The sequence below is a fragment of the Maniola hyperantus genome, chromosome 24 (assembly GCF_902806685.2).
Source record: "Maniola hyperantus chromosome 24, iAphHyp1.2, whole genome shotgun sequence".
Lineage (NCBI taxonomy): Eukaryota > Metazoa > Arthropoda > Insecta > Lepidoptera > Nymphalidae > Maniola > Maniola hyperantus.
This window is the reverse complement of record NC_048559.1, coordinates 6,882,177-6,900,271: the sequence shown is the minus strand read 5'-3', so window position 1 is coordinate 6,900,271 and position 18,095 is coordinate 6,882,177. Positions and strand designations below refer to the sequence as shown.

General features: G+C 39.5%; 2 protein-coding genes across 3 annotated transcripts in view; both read right to left on the bottom strand.

Moving 5' to 3' along the window:
• LOC117993503 (dopamine receptor 1-like) overlaps positions 1 to 18,095 on the bottom strand; it is a 228,085-nt gene that overhangs the window by 168,307 nt on the left and 41,683 nt on the right. The gene's annotated exons all lie outside the window — the stretch shown is intronic.
• On the bottom strand, positions 1,940 to 6,052 carry LOC138404024 (uncharacterized). Its single transcript, XM_069506761.1, has 2 exons — positions 5,169 to 6,052; positions 1,940 to 2,212 (listed from the first exon to the last, which is right to left on the bottom strand). The coding sequence occupies exons 1-2, from the start codon at positions 5,638 to 5,640 to the stop codon at positions 2,022 to 2,024; spliced, it is 663 nt and encodes a 220-aa protein (XP_069362862.1). The 5' UTR covers positions 5,641 to 6,052; the 3' UTR covers positions 1,940 to 2,021.

Genomic DNA, 18,095 nt, shown 5'->3' with positions numbered 1-18,095 from the left:
TTAGACTAGCTTATTCCCGCGACTTTGTCCGCGTGGACTACACAAATTTCAAGCTTCTAATTTACCCCCTTAGGGGTTGAATTTTCAAAAATCCTTTCTTAGCGGATGCCTACGTCATAATAGCTATCTGCATGCCAAATTTCAGCCCGATCCATCCAGTAGTTTGAGCTGTGCGTTGATAGATCAGTCAGTCAGTCAGTCACCTTTGCCTTTTATATATTTAGACTAGCTTATGCCCGCGACTTCGTCCGCGTGGACTACACAAATTTCAAACCCCTATTTCAACCCCTTAGGGATTGAATTTTCAAAAATCCTTTCTTAGCGGATGCCTACGTCATAATAGCTAACTGCATGCGAAATTTCAGCCCGATCCGTCCAGTAGTTTGGGCTGTGCGTTGATAGATCAGTCAGTCAGTCAGTCAGTCAGTCACCTTTTCCTTTTATATATTTAGATTCTGCCACTCGAACATCTGATTAAAATCTGGGCCCGACAAACGACATTTTCAAAAATACGGATTACATTATCAAAAATACTTTCTTAACGGATGTTTACGTCGTAATAGCCTATATCTGCATGCCAAAGAAGATAAATTGTTGGACCCTTCACAATATGTCGTTCTTTATTATCATTTCAGCTCTCCCAGAGGAGCAGGCGAGGATTGTTGGTGGAACACTAACCACTATTGGAACCTATCCGTTCGCCGCTCCTTTTTTACTCCGCGGAAGTCTTGTTTGTGGTAGTTCTATCATATCACCAACTACTTCGCTTACAGCAGCTTCGTGCATACCGTAAGTCAGAAAACAACGTAACCCTGAATTGAAAACTTGAAGCCTCAATAGCTCAACCGGTAAAGGAGTGGACTGAAAACCGAAAGGTCGACGGTTCAAACCCCGCCCGTTACACTATTGTCGTACCTACTCCTAGCACAAGCCTGACGCTTAGTTGGAGAGGAAAGGGGAATATTAGTCATTTAACATGGCTAATATTCTCTATCCATACTAATATTATAAACGCGAAAGTGTGTCTGTCTTTCTGCCTGTCTGTCTGCTAGCTTTTCACGGCTCAACAGTTTAACTGATTTTGATGAAATTTGGTACAGAGTTAGCTTAAATCCCGGGGAAGGACATAGGCTTTTTGTCCCGAAAAATCAAAGAGTTCCCACGGCATTTTTAGAAACCTAAATTCACGCGGACGAAGTCGCGGGCATCCTCTAGTAAAACATAAAAATAAAACCAACGCTGATGCCGGCTGAGTACGAATGTATACTAATAAATAAAATTGTAGTGTGTGTCTGTAATTTCAAAATAACTACCTCATATTAAGCTCATATGGTTATTTGAAGTGTACCATAACTGAATCAACTGTTTAAAAAAAATTTTACATGTCTGTCTTTTTGTCTGTTTGAACGGGCTAATCTTCGGAACGGCTGAACCTATTTTGACGGGACTTTCACAGACAAGTAGTCGGTAAGTCACTTAAAGACAGTCCAGCTGTCGAATATTCTCCATCGACACCTAAGCATTTTTCTCATCGATATAATATTTTTTAAAGAAAGAATATTAGCCATGTTAAATGACAAAAATATTCCCCTTTCCTCTCCAACTAAGCGTCAAGCTTGTGCTAGGAGTAGGTACGACAATAGTGCAACAGGCGGGGTTTGAACCGTCGACCACTGCGTCGATCACCACGTTGTAGGGTTTTCAGTCCACTCCTTTACCCGTTGAGCTATTGAAGCTCTTAAAATAAATGACAAGATAATATGGTCAAGCGAACAAAATTTTTTACGGTTTTGGAACCAAATAAATTAGCGCCACCTCTTAGATACTAATGAACGACCAGTTTGAAATCCAGACGTCACTGAGGTTGCATTGATGCTAAAGCACCACTGAGTCGGTGCCATTTTGTTTGTTCAATAATCAATAGCCCTGTCCATCTTCTTCTTCTTCTTCGCTCTGGGCTGGTTTCCGCACTTAAACGTTTCCGTCTGTTGTGCGTGCATTGCCCCTCCCCGCTGAAGTCTTCACTCCAGCCATCCAAGCTCACTCCAGAAGCCGAGTAGACCGCCCAGGTTGCCGAGGGCTTCATGGAATGAGGTCGGGGAACCCAAATGGCGTTCGCGTTGTTCTGCTACGCCCGTGCACTCTAGGACCACGTGCGTCGGTGTTTCGTCGACCTCCATGCATGCCCTGCACAAAGGACTGTCGGTGACACCTATAACGAAAAGGTGTTTGTTTAGTGGGCTATGCCCTGTTATGAGTCCCACCACCTTCCTAAGTTTACCTCTGTCCAGGCGGAGTAGTTTGTTAGTTTGCCGTTTGTCTATGTTGGGGAAAGCCTCTTTGGCTTGCCTGCAGTCTGTTGTGTTCGCCCATAGTTGGGAATGCTCTTTTTGTGTTAGTTCATGCAACCAGGTTTTATACTCACTGAAGGGTATGGGAACAATAGGTTCTGGCCCGATCACCTTCAATGTCGTAGCCTTTCGTGCTAGTGCGTCGGCCGCCTCGTTTCCCTGGTCTCCATCATGTCCTTTGACCCACCTTAGGGTGATGTCGTTTGACATGGCGAGTGTTTCCAGAGTCTTGTGGCAGTCTTGTATGAGTTGTGAGGTCGTCGAGAATCTAGCCAAGGCTTTAAGAGCAGCTTGGCTATCAGAGTTAATGTTAATTTTAAAGTTTGTTACCTGTCGATTGGCCACGGCTATAGCCGCGGTCATAATGCCCACACACTCTGCTTGGAAGACAGAGTTGTCCTTACCGAGTGCGTGACTTATTCTCATGTTTAGTTCTTGGCAGTAGGCTCCAGCTCCTGTGCCCGTTTTCGTTTTGGATCCGTCGGTGTACACTTCTATTGTGTCTTGTGCTGGCTTCGGATCTAAGTTCTTCTCTGAGTTTATCTTGTAGTTTTTGTCTAGTATGTGTTGTTTTTTCGGTTCTGTCGCATTTCCACTGCAAACGTGGTTCTTTGTTTATGCTTTGCCCTAGAATTTTAGTGTGCATTGTGTTTTGTTCTTTCCAATGCCCTGAGGTTTTCAGTCTCAGGGCTGCGAGTGTTGCTTCTTCTTTGATGTGTATGTGTAGGGGCGGAATGCCCAATATGACTTCTAACGCTGCTGTTGGTGTGGTGCTCATGCAGCCGGTAATGGCGAGGCATGCTTGTCGTTGAAATTTCTGTAGTTCTTGCTGGGCGGTAGTAAGGAGAGTTCTTGGCCACCATACAAGTGCAGCATATGTTAGTGAACATCTTACTACCGATAGGTATAACCATTTCATTATCTTTGGTTTTAGCCCCCATTTTTTCCCTAGCATGCGTTTGCATTGGTTTAGTATTGCTAGTGATTTTTTGGTTTTATCTTCTGTATGCCTTTTCCAGCTGAGTTTGCTGTCCAGTGTCACACCGAGATATTTTACCTCTGCGGACAGTTCAAGGCTTGTGTTAAACAAAGTTGGTGGTTTGGTTAGTTCAATTTTCCTTTTGTTGGTAAACAGTATCATCTCTGTTTTCTTCGGATTTACTGTAAGTTCGTTTTCATTGCACCATCTTTCTATTAAGCGCAAAGCTCGTTGCATGACTTCGTATAATGTGTTTTCTAGCTTACCACTGATTAGGATGGTGAGATCATCTGCATAACCAATGGTATAGAACCCACTTTTATTTAGTTTGGTTATCAGGTCGTCAACTACAAGGTTCCATAGTATTGGTGACAGGACACCTCCTTGAGGACAGCCTCTCGCCACTATGCCTTTTGTGACTCCGTTGATGTCTAGTTGTATGATTCTCTGTTCTAGTAAAGCTCTTATCCAGCTGCGTATGGTTTTTGACGCCTTGTATCTTCCCAAGGCTTTGTCTATGCTATCGAAAGTTGTTTTATCAAAGGCTCCTTCAATGTCTATGAACACGCCTAGTGTCGATAATTTGTTTTCGAGGTCATGTTCGATTTTGGTAACAACAGAATGAAGTGCGGTTTCTGTTGATTTGCCCGTACTGTAAGCGTGTTGATGTGAGTGTAAAGGTAGATGTTTTAAGGTTCTGTCCCTGAGGGACCTGTCGACAAGTCTTTCGAGCGTTTTTAGTAGGAAAGATGTAAGGCTGATTGGTCTGAAAGACTTTGGCAATGTGTAGTCACTCCTTCCAGGTTTTGGTAGGAAGACCACTTTCACTTCTCTCCAGGCCATTGGTATGTATTTGTATGCTATGCAGGCCTTGTATATTATTTCCAGCCATGGTGTCAGTTGAAGTTTTCCCCATTGTAAAAGTGCTGGGAAAATGGTGTCGGTCCCTCCTGTTTTGAAAGGGTGGAAGGTGTCAATAGCCCAGCTGATTCTATCTCGCGTGACTATGTTGTTGGCAAAGTCCCAATCCTCTTCTATTGGATGGTGACCAAGGGTGCTTCCCCAGTTTGTTGAATCTACTATTCTACAGCCAGGGAAGTGTGTTTCGATGAGCGTTTCGCTTATCTCTTTGTCGTCCTTGGTGTATGTTCCGTCCGCTTTCCTCAGTGAGCCGAGTGTGCGGGTGTTGTCGTTTGCTAGAATCTTGCGTATGCGAGCAGCAGTATCGTTTGATTCTATGCTTGTGCAGAACTTATGCCAGGAAGCTTTTTCCTTTTCCCTGACGCGTTTATTGTATTGGTATTGGGCTTCCTTATAGTTGTCCCAATCTTGTTCTTGCTTGGTGTTTTTGGCTCTGTTGAAAAGATGTCTGAGTTTTTTCCTCATTCTTTCCAGATCAGGACCCCACCAGTTGTTTTTCGATGGTTGCTTTATGTTGTTTTTCTTTAGGGGACAAGCTTGTTCATAGCTTGTCTTAATATATTTCGTTAGTTTATTTACGTTTTCTTCGATGTTGGCGATATCATCGATGTCTTGTGGTTTATTTACGCCTATCTGATGTGTCAGCAGGCTTTTGTATTTTAATCTGTCGGTTTTTCTTGGGTTTCTCCTTGGTACGTGTGGAGTTATCATGAGATCTAGCTCGTAGCATATCCGCCTGTGGTCAGATAGTGAAGGCTCGTCACTGACTCGCCAGTTTTTTACCTGATCTGCGGCTCTGGTTGACGCTAAGGTTATATCAATTATGGTTTGGTACCTACTCGTCACGAAGGTCGGTTCGGTGCCTATGTTAATAATTGTTAGGTTAGTGGTTAGTATATAGTTCACAAATTGCTCACCACGTTTGTTGTTGACTTTGCATCCCCATAGGTTGTGATGCGCGTTGCTATCGACAGAGATAATTAAATCGATGTCGTTATCCTCACAGTGTATTACAAGTTCCACCAGTTCTTTTGGTGGTATTTGGTCTTCGATGGGCATGTATATTGATGCTAGAACCACCGGTCTTGGTGGTCGCCCCATGCCTTGTTGTATTCCGTTATTTATTTTGACTGCTGTCAGATCTCTGGAACAGTATTGTGTTAGTAGTAACGCTGTAATACAGCGTGGAGTGTAGATGCATGTTCTTGGTGGTTCGTCGGTGCTGTGTGAAAAGATCTTACCATGACAGCTTCCGAAACCACATATAGTTTTTCCCCTGACCCACGGCTCCTGGATCAGGGCGATGGTCTCGTCTTCAACCTCCAGCTGCCTACGTAACGTGGCCGTGGCAAGGTGTTTGTGCTGGAGGTTGGTTTGGATAATTTTCATTTCTCCGTCGCCCTCTGTGCCGGGGGTTGTTCGGCAGGGGCAGTTTCCTCTGGAGCGTCTTGTGTCGCCTTTTTCTCCCGGGGTCGTATAAGGTTCGTCCGGGGGTCCGCTAGCATTTCCTCGATTCTGTCGAGGACTGTGCTCACGGAGGGCTCAGGTGTTGCAGGGAGCTGACTGGTTAGTTCATCCACATCCATGTCACCACCCACATCAGGCTCCTCTCGGTTTTCAGGCTCTAAGTTATGCCCGGGCGGTACATCACTTAGTCCTTCATCCGTGAAGAACCTGATGTAGATAGTGCCCGTGGAGTAGGCGACCTTCCTGCCGCGCTCCAGGATCGTTGGTAGCTCCTCGTTGGGGATTCCTAATATTAGGAACACCCCAGGAGGGCTGCTAGTTGTTCGTGAGTAGCTGAACAAAACCCTAGCTAGTCTGCTAGCTTTTCACGGCTCAACAGTTTAACTGATTTTGATGAAATTTGGTACAGAGTTAGCTTAAATCCCGGGGAAGGACATAGGCTTTTTGTCCCGAAAAATCAAAGAGTTCCCACGGCATTTTTAGAAACCTAAATTCACGCGGACGAAGTCGCGGGCATCCTCTAGTAAAACATAAAAATAAAACCAACGCTGATGCCGGCTGAGTACGAATGTATACTAATAAATAAAATTGTAGTGTGTGTCTGTAATTTCAAAATAACTACCTCATATTAAGCTCATATGGTTATTTGAAGTGTACCATAACTGAATCAACTGTTTAAAAAAAATTTTACATGTCTGTCTTTTTGTCTGTTTGAACGGGCTAATCTTCGGAACGGCTGAACCTATTTTGACGGGACTTTCACAGACAAGTAGTCGGTAAGTCACTTAAAGACAGTCCAGCTGTCGAATATTCTCCATCGACACCTAAGCATTTTTCTCATCGATATAATATTTTTTAAAGAAAGAATATTAGCCATGTTAAATGACAAAAATATTCCCCTTTCCTCTCCAACTAAGCGTCAAGCTTGTGCTAGGAGTAGGTACGACAATAGTGCAACAGGCGGGGTTTGAACCGTCGACCACTGCGTCGATCACCACGTTGTAGGGTTTTCAGTCCACTCCTTTACCCGTTGAGCTATTGAAGCTCTTAAAATAAATGACAAGATAATATGGTCAAGCGAACAAAATTTTTTACGGTTTTGGAACCAAATAAATTAGCGCCACCTCTTAGATACTAATGAACGACCAGTTTGAAATCCAGACGTCACTGAGGTTGCATTGATGCTAAAGCACCACTGAGTCGGTGCCATTTTGTTTGTTCAATAATCAATAGCCCTGTCCATACGAAGTAATATAATATAGTCAATGATTTTTCTTGTTCACAGACGCAATTTAGTACCAACTGGATACGAAATCCGAGCCGGTTCAACCTTTTACAACAGCGGTGGCAGACTGTACAGTGTGGTTCAGTTCATCATCGTTCCAGGCTACAACCCCAATACCCTCGATAACGACCTCGGTCTGATCAAGGTGTCGCCTAACATACAATTCGGTGCCGTACGACCTGCAAACCTTCCTCCCCCCAACTTTAATGTTCCTGATGAATCCATAGTTATAACTATTGGATGGGGAACCACCTCGGTAAGATTTTAAACATCATTTTTTTATTATTTACTAGCTTATGCCCGCGACTTCATCCACGTGGACTACACAAATTTCGAACCCCTATTTCACCACCTTAAGGGTTGAATTTTTAAAAATCCTTTCTTAGCGGACGCTTACGTCATAATAGCTATCTGCATGCCAAATTCCAGCCCGATCCGTCCAGTAGTTTGAGCTGTGCGTTGATAAATCAGTCATTCAGTCAGTCAGTCATACTTTCCTTTTATATATTTAGAAGATACCCAACTTCTTTATTCTTCACTCTTAATTCTTAATTTTTCTTTCTCATTCTGCAATTTTCATTCTTCATAGGTTTTTGATATGTAAACATTATCACTAAAGCTAATAAATTCTAATATTCTAATCTCTTTCCAGCCGCTCGTTCTAGTCTCTACTCCTTCACTCCAACTCCAAAGTGTTGCACTCAGGACGACCAACATAGGTAGATGTCAAGCAACAAATCCCATAGGTAATCCTAATGGGAAACTATGCGTAAGGCAGCTTACCGGCAGGCCAGCAGGTCCATGCAACGGTGACAGTGGCTCTGCTCTACTCTTCAACAATCTGCTTGTGGGTGTCACCAGTTTCAGAAATGCATTAGTTGCGTGCGGAACACCCGGCATTCCATACGTCTTCACAAAAGTTTCTCAATATATACCCTTTATACGAGCCAACTCTAATTAAGAACTAAAGTGCGACAAGGATCTTTTGGCGCGTGGCCAAAATCGTAACTAACGCCGCCAAGTCTCACACTCTGTCCCCTTATAAGTATGTGGTGTTGCTAAATTAAAAGTCTGTAATTCACTGTTTTTTTTCATATTAGAGCCATCACGATATAAATTATCCTGATACCTACTGCATAAATGTGTCTGCATTTTATGGCTATATTTAGCACTAGGTAAATCTTAAATCTAATATTTGAGCAGGTAAACATGATAAGTTGCAACTTGCAAGTCTTTATTAATCGTTCTCGATGTGGAAACAGGGATGGCTCTCCCAAATTCTCGTCGAGTTAAAATTAGATATATACCTACTTAACTTATTCGATTTTAGATATTGTCATTTTCAAGATTTCGTAAAATTGAGGAGATTTTACTAGCTGGCTGCCTTTGTTACACAACTGTCAATGTCATTCAAGTGCCAAAAGAGCCTTGTCGCACTGTACGTACTGCGTAGGTATACTTTACTTTTTCTTCGTTTGTTTCAAAGTTAAACAAGTGTCTCTTGTTCTCGCTGGAATGCGCAAGAGGCGCACTATACGCAGCACATACGACCTTATTAGGGCGCACTCGCAATGAAATAATTCAGATACGAGTGAAATCCAGAAGCTCTAAAGCGCCGGGCAGATCGCATTGCTTACATGTGTCTCTCCGAAAAAATTTCTGCGATTTGTTTATCTTTTAGGCAAACTGGCGCGGGGGTGATTACAGGCGTAAATCTCGCGATCATTGCTGTCAAACGTCACACGTAACAGCGGCTAGAGAGAGACAGCAAATGAACTGTCGCATTGCTGTCGCTACTGTAACGTTTTACGTAATCACCCCGCGGGGTAATCTAAAGTGTAGCTTTGAAAATACAATAAATAGTATGTATATACTAGGTATATATAGTTTTTTTTTTTTTTTTTTTTTTTGAACTTTTTTTTAATACAATAAAACTTAAAGCTAGCCTTATCTAATTACTATATAAATCATGAACGCGTGGAATGGTGCCAAGAATACTGGCTGCATTTCCGCGCTGGACAGCCAGGCTGATCCGCTGCGCAAAAAATGAGCCAGCCCTTCTGTCACCAGTTGAGGCTATTAATCGCGGTGAAATGTCTCGTAAAAAATTTTTAGCACTAAGACTCCATGGCCCCAGGGTCTCCACGGCAAACGGCACAAAAATGTAACTCTCTATAAGAGAGGCATACTTGCGCCGCTTGCCGTTTTCAGCTGTTTCTGCTGCGGCTCCCGGTCTTGATGCTGTCTTCCTGATATGACACGGGGCCAATGTGTCAACGCAAGTTGCGTCCCACATTAGCGCCCGTCCCCGTTCCCAGTTTTTTTTTGTTGTTTTAATGTATGTTTGCAAAATAAACGTAGGATTTGTTACGTTAAAAATAAATAAAAATCAATATTGAGATAAATAATAAAGCAAGAAATATTTTCAGTTTTATTTTATCATCCTTATCGTCGTATTGCATATTTGCAAAGTAAAACATTATTGTTAATAGAATATTATTTTGTCAAATGTTTGTTTTTGTAAAATGATTTATTATGTTTGCGTAATACAACGTATATGTTTTGATTAGTTTTTGAAATGTTTTTCGTGAAAATATGATCATTTGTTATACGTTTTTCGTTAATCATTAGATTAACGATATATTTACAATAACTTAAATTTCAAAATTTCAAAAATTTGAAATTTTTCAAAAAAATGTGAGCTCATAGTACTCTGCTCATTATAGTATTTTACAAAGTGGTTTTTCTGTTCCAAACACTTCATTTAAGATAAAATGCCGCTCAGTATAAATAAATCATTTGCCAAATATTGAACAAAAATTCAGGACGTAACGTTGACACGCAAACAAATATTAGGTCGCTCATGAAATGAAATATTATGAAGCTTCTCATTTTGTATTTTAAGTAACTCAAATTAGGTTTGGTTGATTTCTCGTCACTCGCAGTCAGTCGCGCACTTAGTTATGCTACTTACCTATAACGTAACGTAAATTAATTATTTTTGTCACTTAAAACTTTAATTTACAGTCACTCGTTTAAATACTACCCATTTTTTCACTTTTTAACATAAAGAGAGTAATTTCTGCGAGAAAACATTTTTTTATGGTAATAAATTGAAAAATATTTGTCGTTTACGCCTTGTGACGTTATTAATCGCTTTCCGTACAGCGTGACGTTAATAATTAATTATTTTAAAAATGAATATAAATCATGATTTTTTAAAATTATATTCTAGGTTTAACCCCATAAACTACTGCTATACAAAAACCTGATCCTTTTATTACTACAGTCCAATTACTTCTTCTGCTTAACAAAAAACAGCCTTTTCGAGATCACTGACAAACACAGCCATTTATTTGTATTTATATGCATACAGATTGATAAATATTATAGTAAAATTATTCCGGTTTAAAGTGTGATAAAAGGACCGTATATATAACAGTACCACATACTAAGCATATTAGACCAGTAGACGTTCGTCGTGTCACCAACATGATTGCCAAGTTGTTTGTTGTTTTAGGATTCGTATTTTTAGTATCTGCTACATCTACGAGTATAATGCAGATTGAAGACCAAGAACCTTCTGGTAAGTGTTTGTTTTTTAAAATCTTTATCCTGCTGAATCAAATTTCTGAAAAAAAACTTAGTGGGGGCTTAAAAGCGAGGCACTAATGGGGAACCTACAAATTTTAATCGTTAATCATATTAATTGCAATAAGTAGAACTGTTACAGTCAGTTATGTGGGTCCAATAACAGCTATTAGACAATACTTCTCCATTGAAAAACTTTAATATTCAACAGTTTATTTTTTTCAATCAAAATTTCAATTAGGTACTTATATTGAAAAAAAATACGCATCCCCGGGGTTTCAAATTTTCAAAAAATCCTTTCTTAACGGATGTCTACGTCGTAATAGCTATATCCGCATGCCCAGCCCTATCCATCTGTAGTTTGAGCTGTGCATGCGTTGATAGATCAATCAGTAAGTCAGTTACCTTTTCCTTTTATATACCTACTTACTAGATGATGCCCGCGACTTCGTCCGCGTGGATTTAGGTTTTTAGAAATCCCGTGCGAACTCTTTGAATTTCCGGGATAAAAAGTAGCCTCTGTCCTTCCGCAGGATGCAAGCTATCTCTGTACCAAATTTCATCAAAATCGGTTGAACGGATGGGCTGTGAAAGGCTAGCAGACAGAGAGACCGACAGACAGACAGACACACTTTCGTATTTATATAATATAAATAAATAAATAAATAAATATTAGTTTGGATTAATTTGGATTAGTTTGGGTTAGTTTGGATTAGTTTGGATTAGTTTGGATTAAGAAGATAAATTATCTAATGGACCCTTAACAATATGTTGTTCTTTATTATCATTTCATAAATTATTTCATTTCATTTCATTTCATTTCATTTCATTTCATTTCAGCTCTCCCAGAGCAGCAGGCGAGGATTGTTGGTGGAACACTAACCACTATTGGAACCTATCCGTTCGCCGCTCCTTTTCTATTCCGCGGACGTCTTGTTTGTGGTAGTTCCATCATATCCCAAACTACTTCGCTTTCAGCAGCTTCGTGCTTTCCGTAAGTCAGAAAACTACATAAGCCTGTACGCTTACTATAAGATTTTACGTCTCACCAAACTTTGCTACAATTCGAGAGTCGGAACACGATACCGTCAAAGTATAAAATGGACCTAAAGAGCCTTGAATTGAAGACAAAAAATCAATGCCACTGATTTTAATTTTGCAACGTTTCCACTTGGAGCGCTGGCTGTAGATGTGTAAACAAACTTGAGCTTTAAAACAAGGCCATTAAGATCCAGTTTACTATAATGCGGAAGGTTTACGACACTCGATTACTATCAACGTTGGTGAGACCAAATCTCGTACTAAGCGTACTCAATTCCAACGCTGGTGTCGATTGAGTATGAATTTATATACTAACTAGCTGATCCATTATTTTAAATTCGTGATATATCCGATTTTCATTTAGAATAATACATTCTAAATGAAAATATTATGATACAAAGAGCAATTTTGGTCTAAATTAAACACTTGAGATAAGGATTAATACTATGATAGTAAAAACACCTTTGAAAGTAAAGCTTTGTTTAGACCACATTTCAAAACCATAAGAATTGTTATTGTGAGCCTACCGTAAAATATAGATATCTAACGCGGACTTTTTTTAGAGCTGTTTAAGAGGAAAAAACAAACGCGCACGCCACGGAAGCTCACAGATGAGACGACTTTTTTCACTTTATATATCAATTTTCGAAGGGATCCCTAATTTTTTTGGAAATAAAATATAGCCTATGTCACTCAAGAATAATGTAGCTTTCTATTGGTGTAAAAAAACAATCAAAGTTGGTTCAGTAGTTTCAGAGATTACCCCCTACAAACAAACTTAACGACATCACCTCTTTATGATACTACTATACTATTAGTATGTTAGTAAACTAGCTGATGCCCGCGACTTCGTCCGCGTGGATTTAAGTTTTCCAAAATCCCGTGGGAACTCGTTAATTTTCCGGGATAAAAAGTAGCCTAAGTGCTAATCCAGGGTATAGTCTATCTCCATTCCAAATTACAGCCAAAGTCGGGATAGTATAGTATAATATATAAGTATTATATAAGTATATATAACTAAATAAAATTGAAGTGTCTGTCTGTAATTTCGAAATAACTATCTCATATTAATTCACATGGTTATTTGAAGTGTACCATAACTGAATGAACCGTTTTTAAATTTTTTTGTCTATCGGTCTGTCTATCTGTCTGTTTGTCTGTTTGTCTGTTTGAACTGGTTAATCTTCGATTTCAATTTCAATTGCAACTTATTAATTTGTTAAAAAATATAAATGACTTTTACAATTTAACTCCTAACAAATAATTCCCAATATGATGCTAGTTATTAACAACTAGCTTCTGCTCGCGGCTTCGCCCGCGTGGCCTACAGGAAACAAATGGCATTTTTTTTCAGAAACAAACATTATAACATCAGGACACGCACCCTGAACAGCACCGAATAACACATATAACCTTCCAACCCCCGTTTCATCCCTTTAGGGGGGGATTTTCTCATAGCCGTTTCTTAGCTGACACCTAACCTCAAGAAAAAACGTACTTTCCAAATTTCAAGTTAATAATATCAATAATTAAAACTTTCCCATACAAACTTTCATCCCCTATTTTACCATCCTTAAGGGCGAATTTTCCAAAAATCCTGAAACACGCATTTCTTCATTTGTGACCGAAAACCCAAATACCAATTTTCGTGCAAATAACTTAAAAAATGACGGACTTTCATACAAACTTCCATCCCCCATTTAACCCACTTAGAGGTGGAATTTAGAAAAATCCTTTCTTAGTGGATACCTACTCTTTACAAAGAATAGACCCTCCAAATTTCATGTCTTTAGGACCAGTGGTTTAGGCTGTGCGTTGATATATATGTCAGTCAGTCAGTCAGGACATTGAATTTTATATATATAGATAATCGACACCGAAGCATTTTTCTCATCGATATAAATGACAAGATATAGTCAAGCGAACAAAATTTTTTACGGTTTTGGAAGCAAATAAATCAGCGCCACGTCTTAGATAGTAATGAACGACCCGTTTGAAATCCAGACGTCACTAAGGTTGCATTGATGCCAAAGCACCACTGAGTCGGTGCCATTTTGTTTGTTCAATAGCCCTGTCCATACGAAGTAATAATATATAAGTCAATTATTTTTCTTGTTCACAGAGGCAATTTAGTCCCAACTGGATACGAAATCCGAGCCGGTTCAACCTTTTACAACAGCGGTGGCAGACTGTACAGTGTGGTTCAGTTCATCATCGTTCCAGGCTACAACCCCAATACCGCCGATAACGACATCGGTCTGATCAAGGTGTCGCCTACCATACAATTTTCCGGCACCGCTGTCCGAGTTGCAAACCTTCCTCCCCCCAACCTGAATGTTCCTGATGAATCCATAGTTATAACTATTGGATGGGGATACACCAGAGTAAGATTTTTTAACATCATTGTCATCATCATGATCAACTCATCACCGGCTCAATACAGACCACGGGTCTCCTGTCACGGGTCACGGGACTGAGAAGGTTTTGGCCATAGTACACACAGGCCAGGATTGGCAAACTTCACACATATTTAAGATTTGAGAACATTATGGAGAACTCTGAGGCATGCAGGTTTCGCGATGTTTTCCTTCACCGTTGAAGCAAGTGATATTTAAAACGCACATAGCTCTGAAAAGTTGAGGTGCGTGCCCGGTATCGAAGCTCTGAACTCCGATTAGGAAGCGGACGTCTAGCCATTAGGCTATCACAACTCACTAGACTAAGGGCCGGTTGTTTCAAACCATTGGTCTTCGTAAGATCCGTTCGTTAAAATTTAACGGACGTAGACGAACTTTAACATCTGTTAATTTAAGTGCGTTGCTTCATTGTACAAAAAACTGTTCGTCATTGTTATTTTGGTTGCGAAACTAACCCTAAAAATTAACTTACTTCTCCGTATCCTTTTCTTATTTCATTTTAAGTATATTAAATTATATACATAGTTATTAATATTGCTACTTCGCATTTTAAACACTTTTTCTTTCTTACAAAATCTTCAAAAAAACTATCATTAAAAGCTTTGAATTAAATTGATTCCATTATAATTTGTAAATAAAATATTCCGTTTGTAAGAAGTATGAAGTTACGAACTGATTTGACGATCACCAATGGCGCCAGCACTGGTTAACGTAAACGTAACTTTTTAACGAACGTTAGCGCTAATAGATGCTGAATCAACGCTTTTTCTTTACTTACGTTCGTTAGCGCCATATTTAAAGGTTACGTGTCCGTCAAAGTTTGTTGAAACAACCGGCCCTAAGACTATTTTAAATGTTGTTTGCTTTTTCATTGAGAAGACAAGCGGAAAATCCCTCCCTCCCTCCCTGGCGCAGTGGTAAGCGCTGTGGTCTTATTAGTGGGAGGTCCCGGGTTCGATTCCTGGCAGGGGTTTGGAATTTTATAATTTCTAAATTTCTGGTCTGGTCTGGTGGGAGGCCTCGGCCGTGGCTAGTTACCACCCTACCGGCAAAGCCGTGCCGCCAAGCGATTTAGCGTTCCGGTACGATGCCGTGAAGAAACCAAAGGTGTATGGGTTTAATAAAAACTGCCATACTCCTTCCAGGTTAGCCCGCTCCCACCTTAGACTGCATCGTCACTTAGCATCAGGTGAGATTGCAGTCAAGGGCTAACTTGTATCTGAATAAAAAAATACATAAAAAAAACCTTAAAGAGGCCTCAAGCATTGAGATACCCCAACTTCTTTATTCTTAATTCTTCTTTCTTCATTCTGCATTCTTCATTCTGCATTTTTCATTCTGCATTTTTCATTTTTCATTTTTCATTCTTCATTCTTCATTATTCATTCTTCATTATTCATTCTTCATTATTCATTCTTCATTATTCATTCCTCATTATTCATTCTTCATTCTTCATTATTCATTCTTCATTCTTCATTCTTCATTCTTCATTCTTCATTCTTCATTCTTCATTCTTCGTTCTTCGTTCTTCATTCTTCATTCTTCATTCTTCATTCTTCATTCTTCATTCTTCATTCTTCATTCTTCATTCTTCATTCTTCATTCTTCATTCTTCATTCTTCATTCTTCATTCTTCATTCTTCATTCTTCATTCTTCATTCTTCATTCTTCATTCTTCATTCTTCATTCTTCATTCTTCATTCTTCATTCTTCATTCTTCATTCTTCATTCTTCATTTTTCATTCTTCATTCTTCATTCTTCTTTGATATGTCAACATTATCGCTAAAGCTAATAAATTATAATATTCTAATCTCTTTCCAGCAATTTCTAGCCCCTTCTCCTTCAGAGGAACTCCAAAGTGTTGCACTCAGGGCAACCAACATAGCTAGATGCCAATTAACAAATACCATAAATAGCGTTACTGGGAAATTATGTGCAAGACAGCTAACCGCCAGGGCAGCAGGTCCATGCAACGGTGACAGCGGATCTGCTCTGCTCTACAACAATCTGCTTGTGGGTGTCACCAGTTTCAGAAATGCATTAGTTGCGTGCGGAACACCCGGCTTTGCATACGTCTTCACAAAAGTTTCTCAATATATACCCTTTATACGAGCCAACCTTAATTAAGAACTATAATATACGTAGCTACTACGTTTACAAAGACATTTTACAAAATGTCTTTTATTTATTTATTTATTTATTTATACTTTATTGCACACAACACAAGTAAACATAATAAAAACATACAAGGATCTTAATCAGCCTCATACCCCGATTGCTATCTCGGAGCAATACACGCGGCCCATACCACCTTGTTACGGCGAATTGATCCATACTAATATTATAAATGCGAAAGTGTGTCTGTTTGTCGGTCTGCTAGATTTTCACGGCCCAACAGTTTAACCGATTTTGATGAAATTTGGCACAGAGGCTAGAGGCTAGGCTTTTGTGTTCCGGAAAATAAAAGAGTTCCCACGTGATTTTTAAAAACCTAAATCCACGCGGACGAAGTCGCGGACATCATCTAGTAATGAATTAATTCATTAATTCGAATACGAGTGAAACCCATTATATTATATTACATTATATTACTGTGAAACCTAACTCCAGAAGGTCTAAAGCGCTGGGCAAATCGCATCGCTAAATATTTGTTTCTCTGAGGTTTCTGCGATTTGTTTATCTTTTAGGCAAACCAGGGTAATCTAAAGTATAGTTAGGTACATTTAAACAGTGTTACAAAATACAATAAATAATAATAATAATAAAAAGATCTGTTTTATTTTATCATCCTTATCAACGTATTCCTCCCGGTACGTTTCGACAAATTTTAGCGTTTAAACTACCGTGAGTGATTTCCATTAAAAATCCTTTTTCAAGGGAGTCAGTTTTCAAGGACCCCGGATGGGTTCGAAACAAGTCGGGCTAACGTCGACTAGACACGTGATTACAGCCGGGACAGATATTATTTATAATTATTATATAGTTAACTACAGAAGAAGTTTGATTGGCGATTTCTTCTTCTTCTTCTTCCTTACCTTATCCCACGCTACGTGGGGTTGGTACATGTCTTCTTCCCACTCACTTCTGTCATTCGTCAACGTACCTATTATCCTATGATTCTTTTTACTATCACCACTTTACAAAATCACTTAAACTTATTAGCTATCACAAAGCCGCTAAACAACTAATTCTCAACTTTCTTATCATTTAAATAATCCTTTACATTGTAATATTATTATGATTTTTCAATAAGTTTACGTTTTATGAAAACTTTAAACTTGTTGAGAGACATCATCTACAATATTATGTCTTCTGAATAATCCGAAAACACTAAATTTGTGGTTACATCATTAAAAAAAATGTGTTCATGAACAAATAATTAGTATTTTTAACTTTCAAAGTAAGATTACTATACCAAGTGGGGTATCATATGAAAGGGCTTTCTTCTTCTTCTTCTTCAATTGCCATCTCCTACCGGAGGTTGGCAATCATTAAGGCTAACTGGATCTTGTTTACTGCTGCCCTAAACAGTGATCTTGTACTCATGTTAAACCACTGGCGAAGGTTCTTGAGCCAGGATATTCGTCTACCGTCTGCCTTTTATCTAGCCTTGTATTTAAAGCTGCAGTATTCCTAGGCATAATACTTTTTGATTCATCGTGCAAAATGTCAAAAAATACGACTGTAGTACGGAACCCTCGGCGCGCGAGTCTGACTTGCACTTGGCCGGTTTTACTGAACTAGAGTGACCTAAAAGTCAATATCCTATAAAGAGCAGTGTAAATACTGTTATGATTTTTAATTTATGTATAATAGGCCTTTATGGCCTAGCTTCACATAATTAGGCTATTATCGGCTGGCTCGTTGATTGCTGTTGGGACGAAGTAACATAACTCGTATTTTGTATAATACAGCGTGCAGGTCATAGAGGCATAAATGCACTGCTTACCCCAGTTGTAAGCTATTTATCATTATGGCCAGAAACAGGTTCCTACCTAACTAATGCCTACCCTGGCTTCAAACCCTGTGCACGCCACTGTAC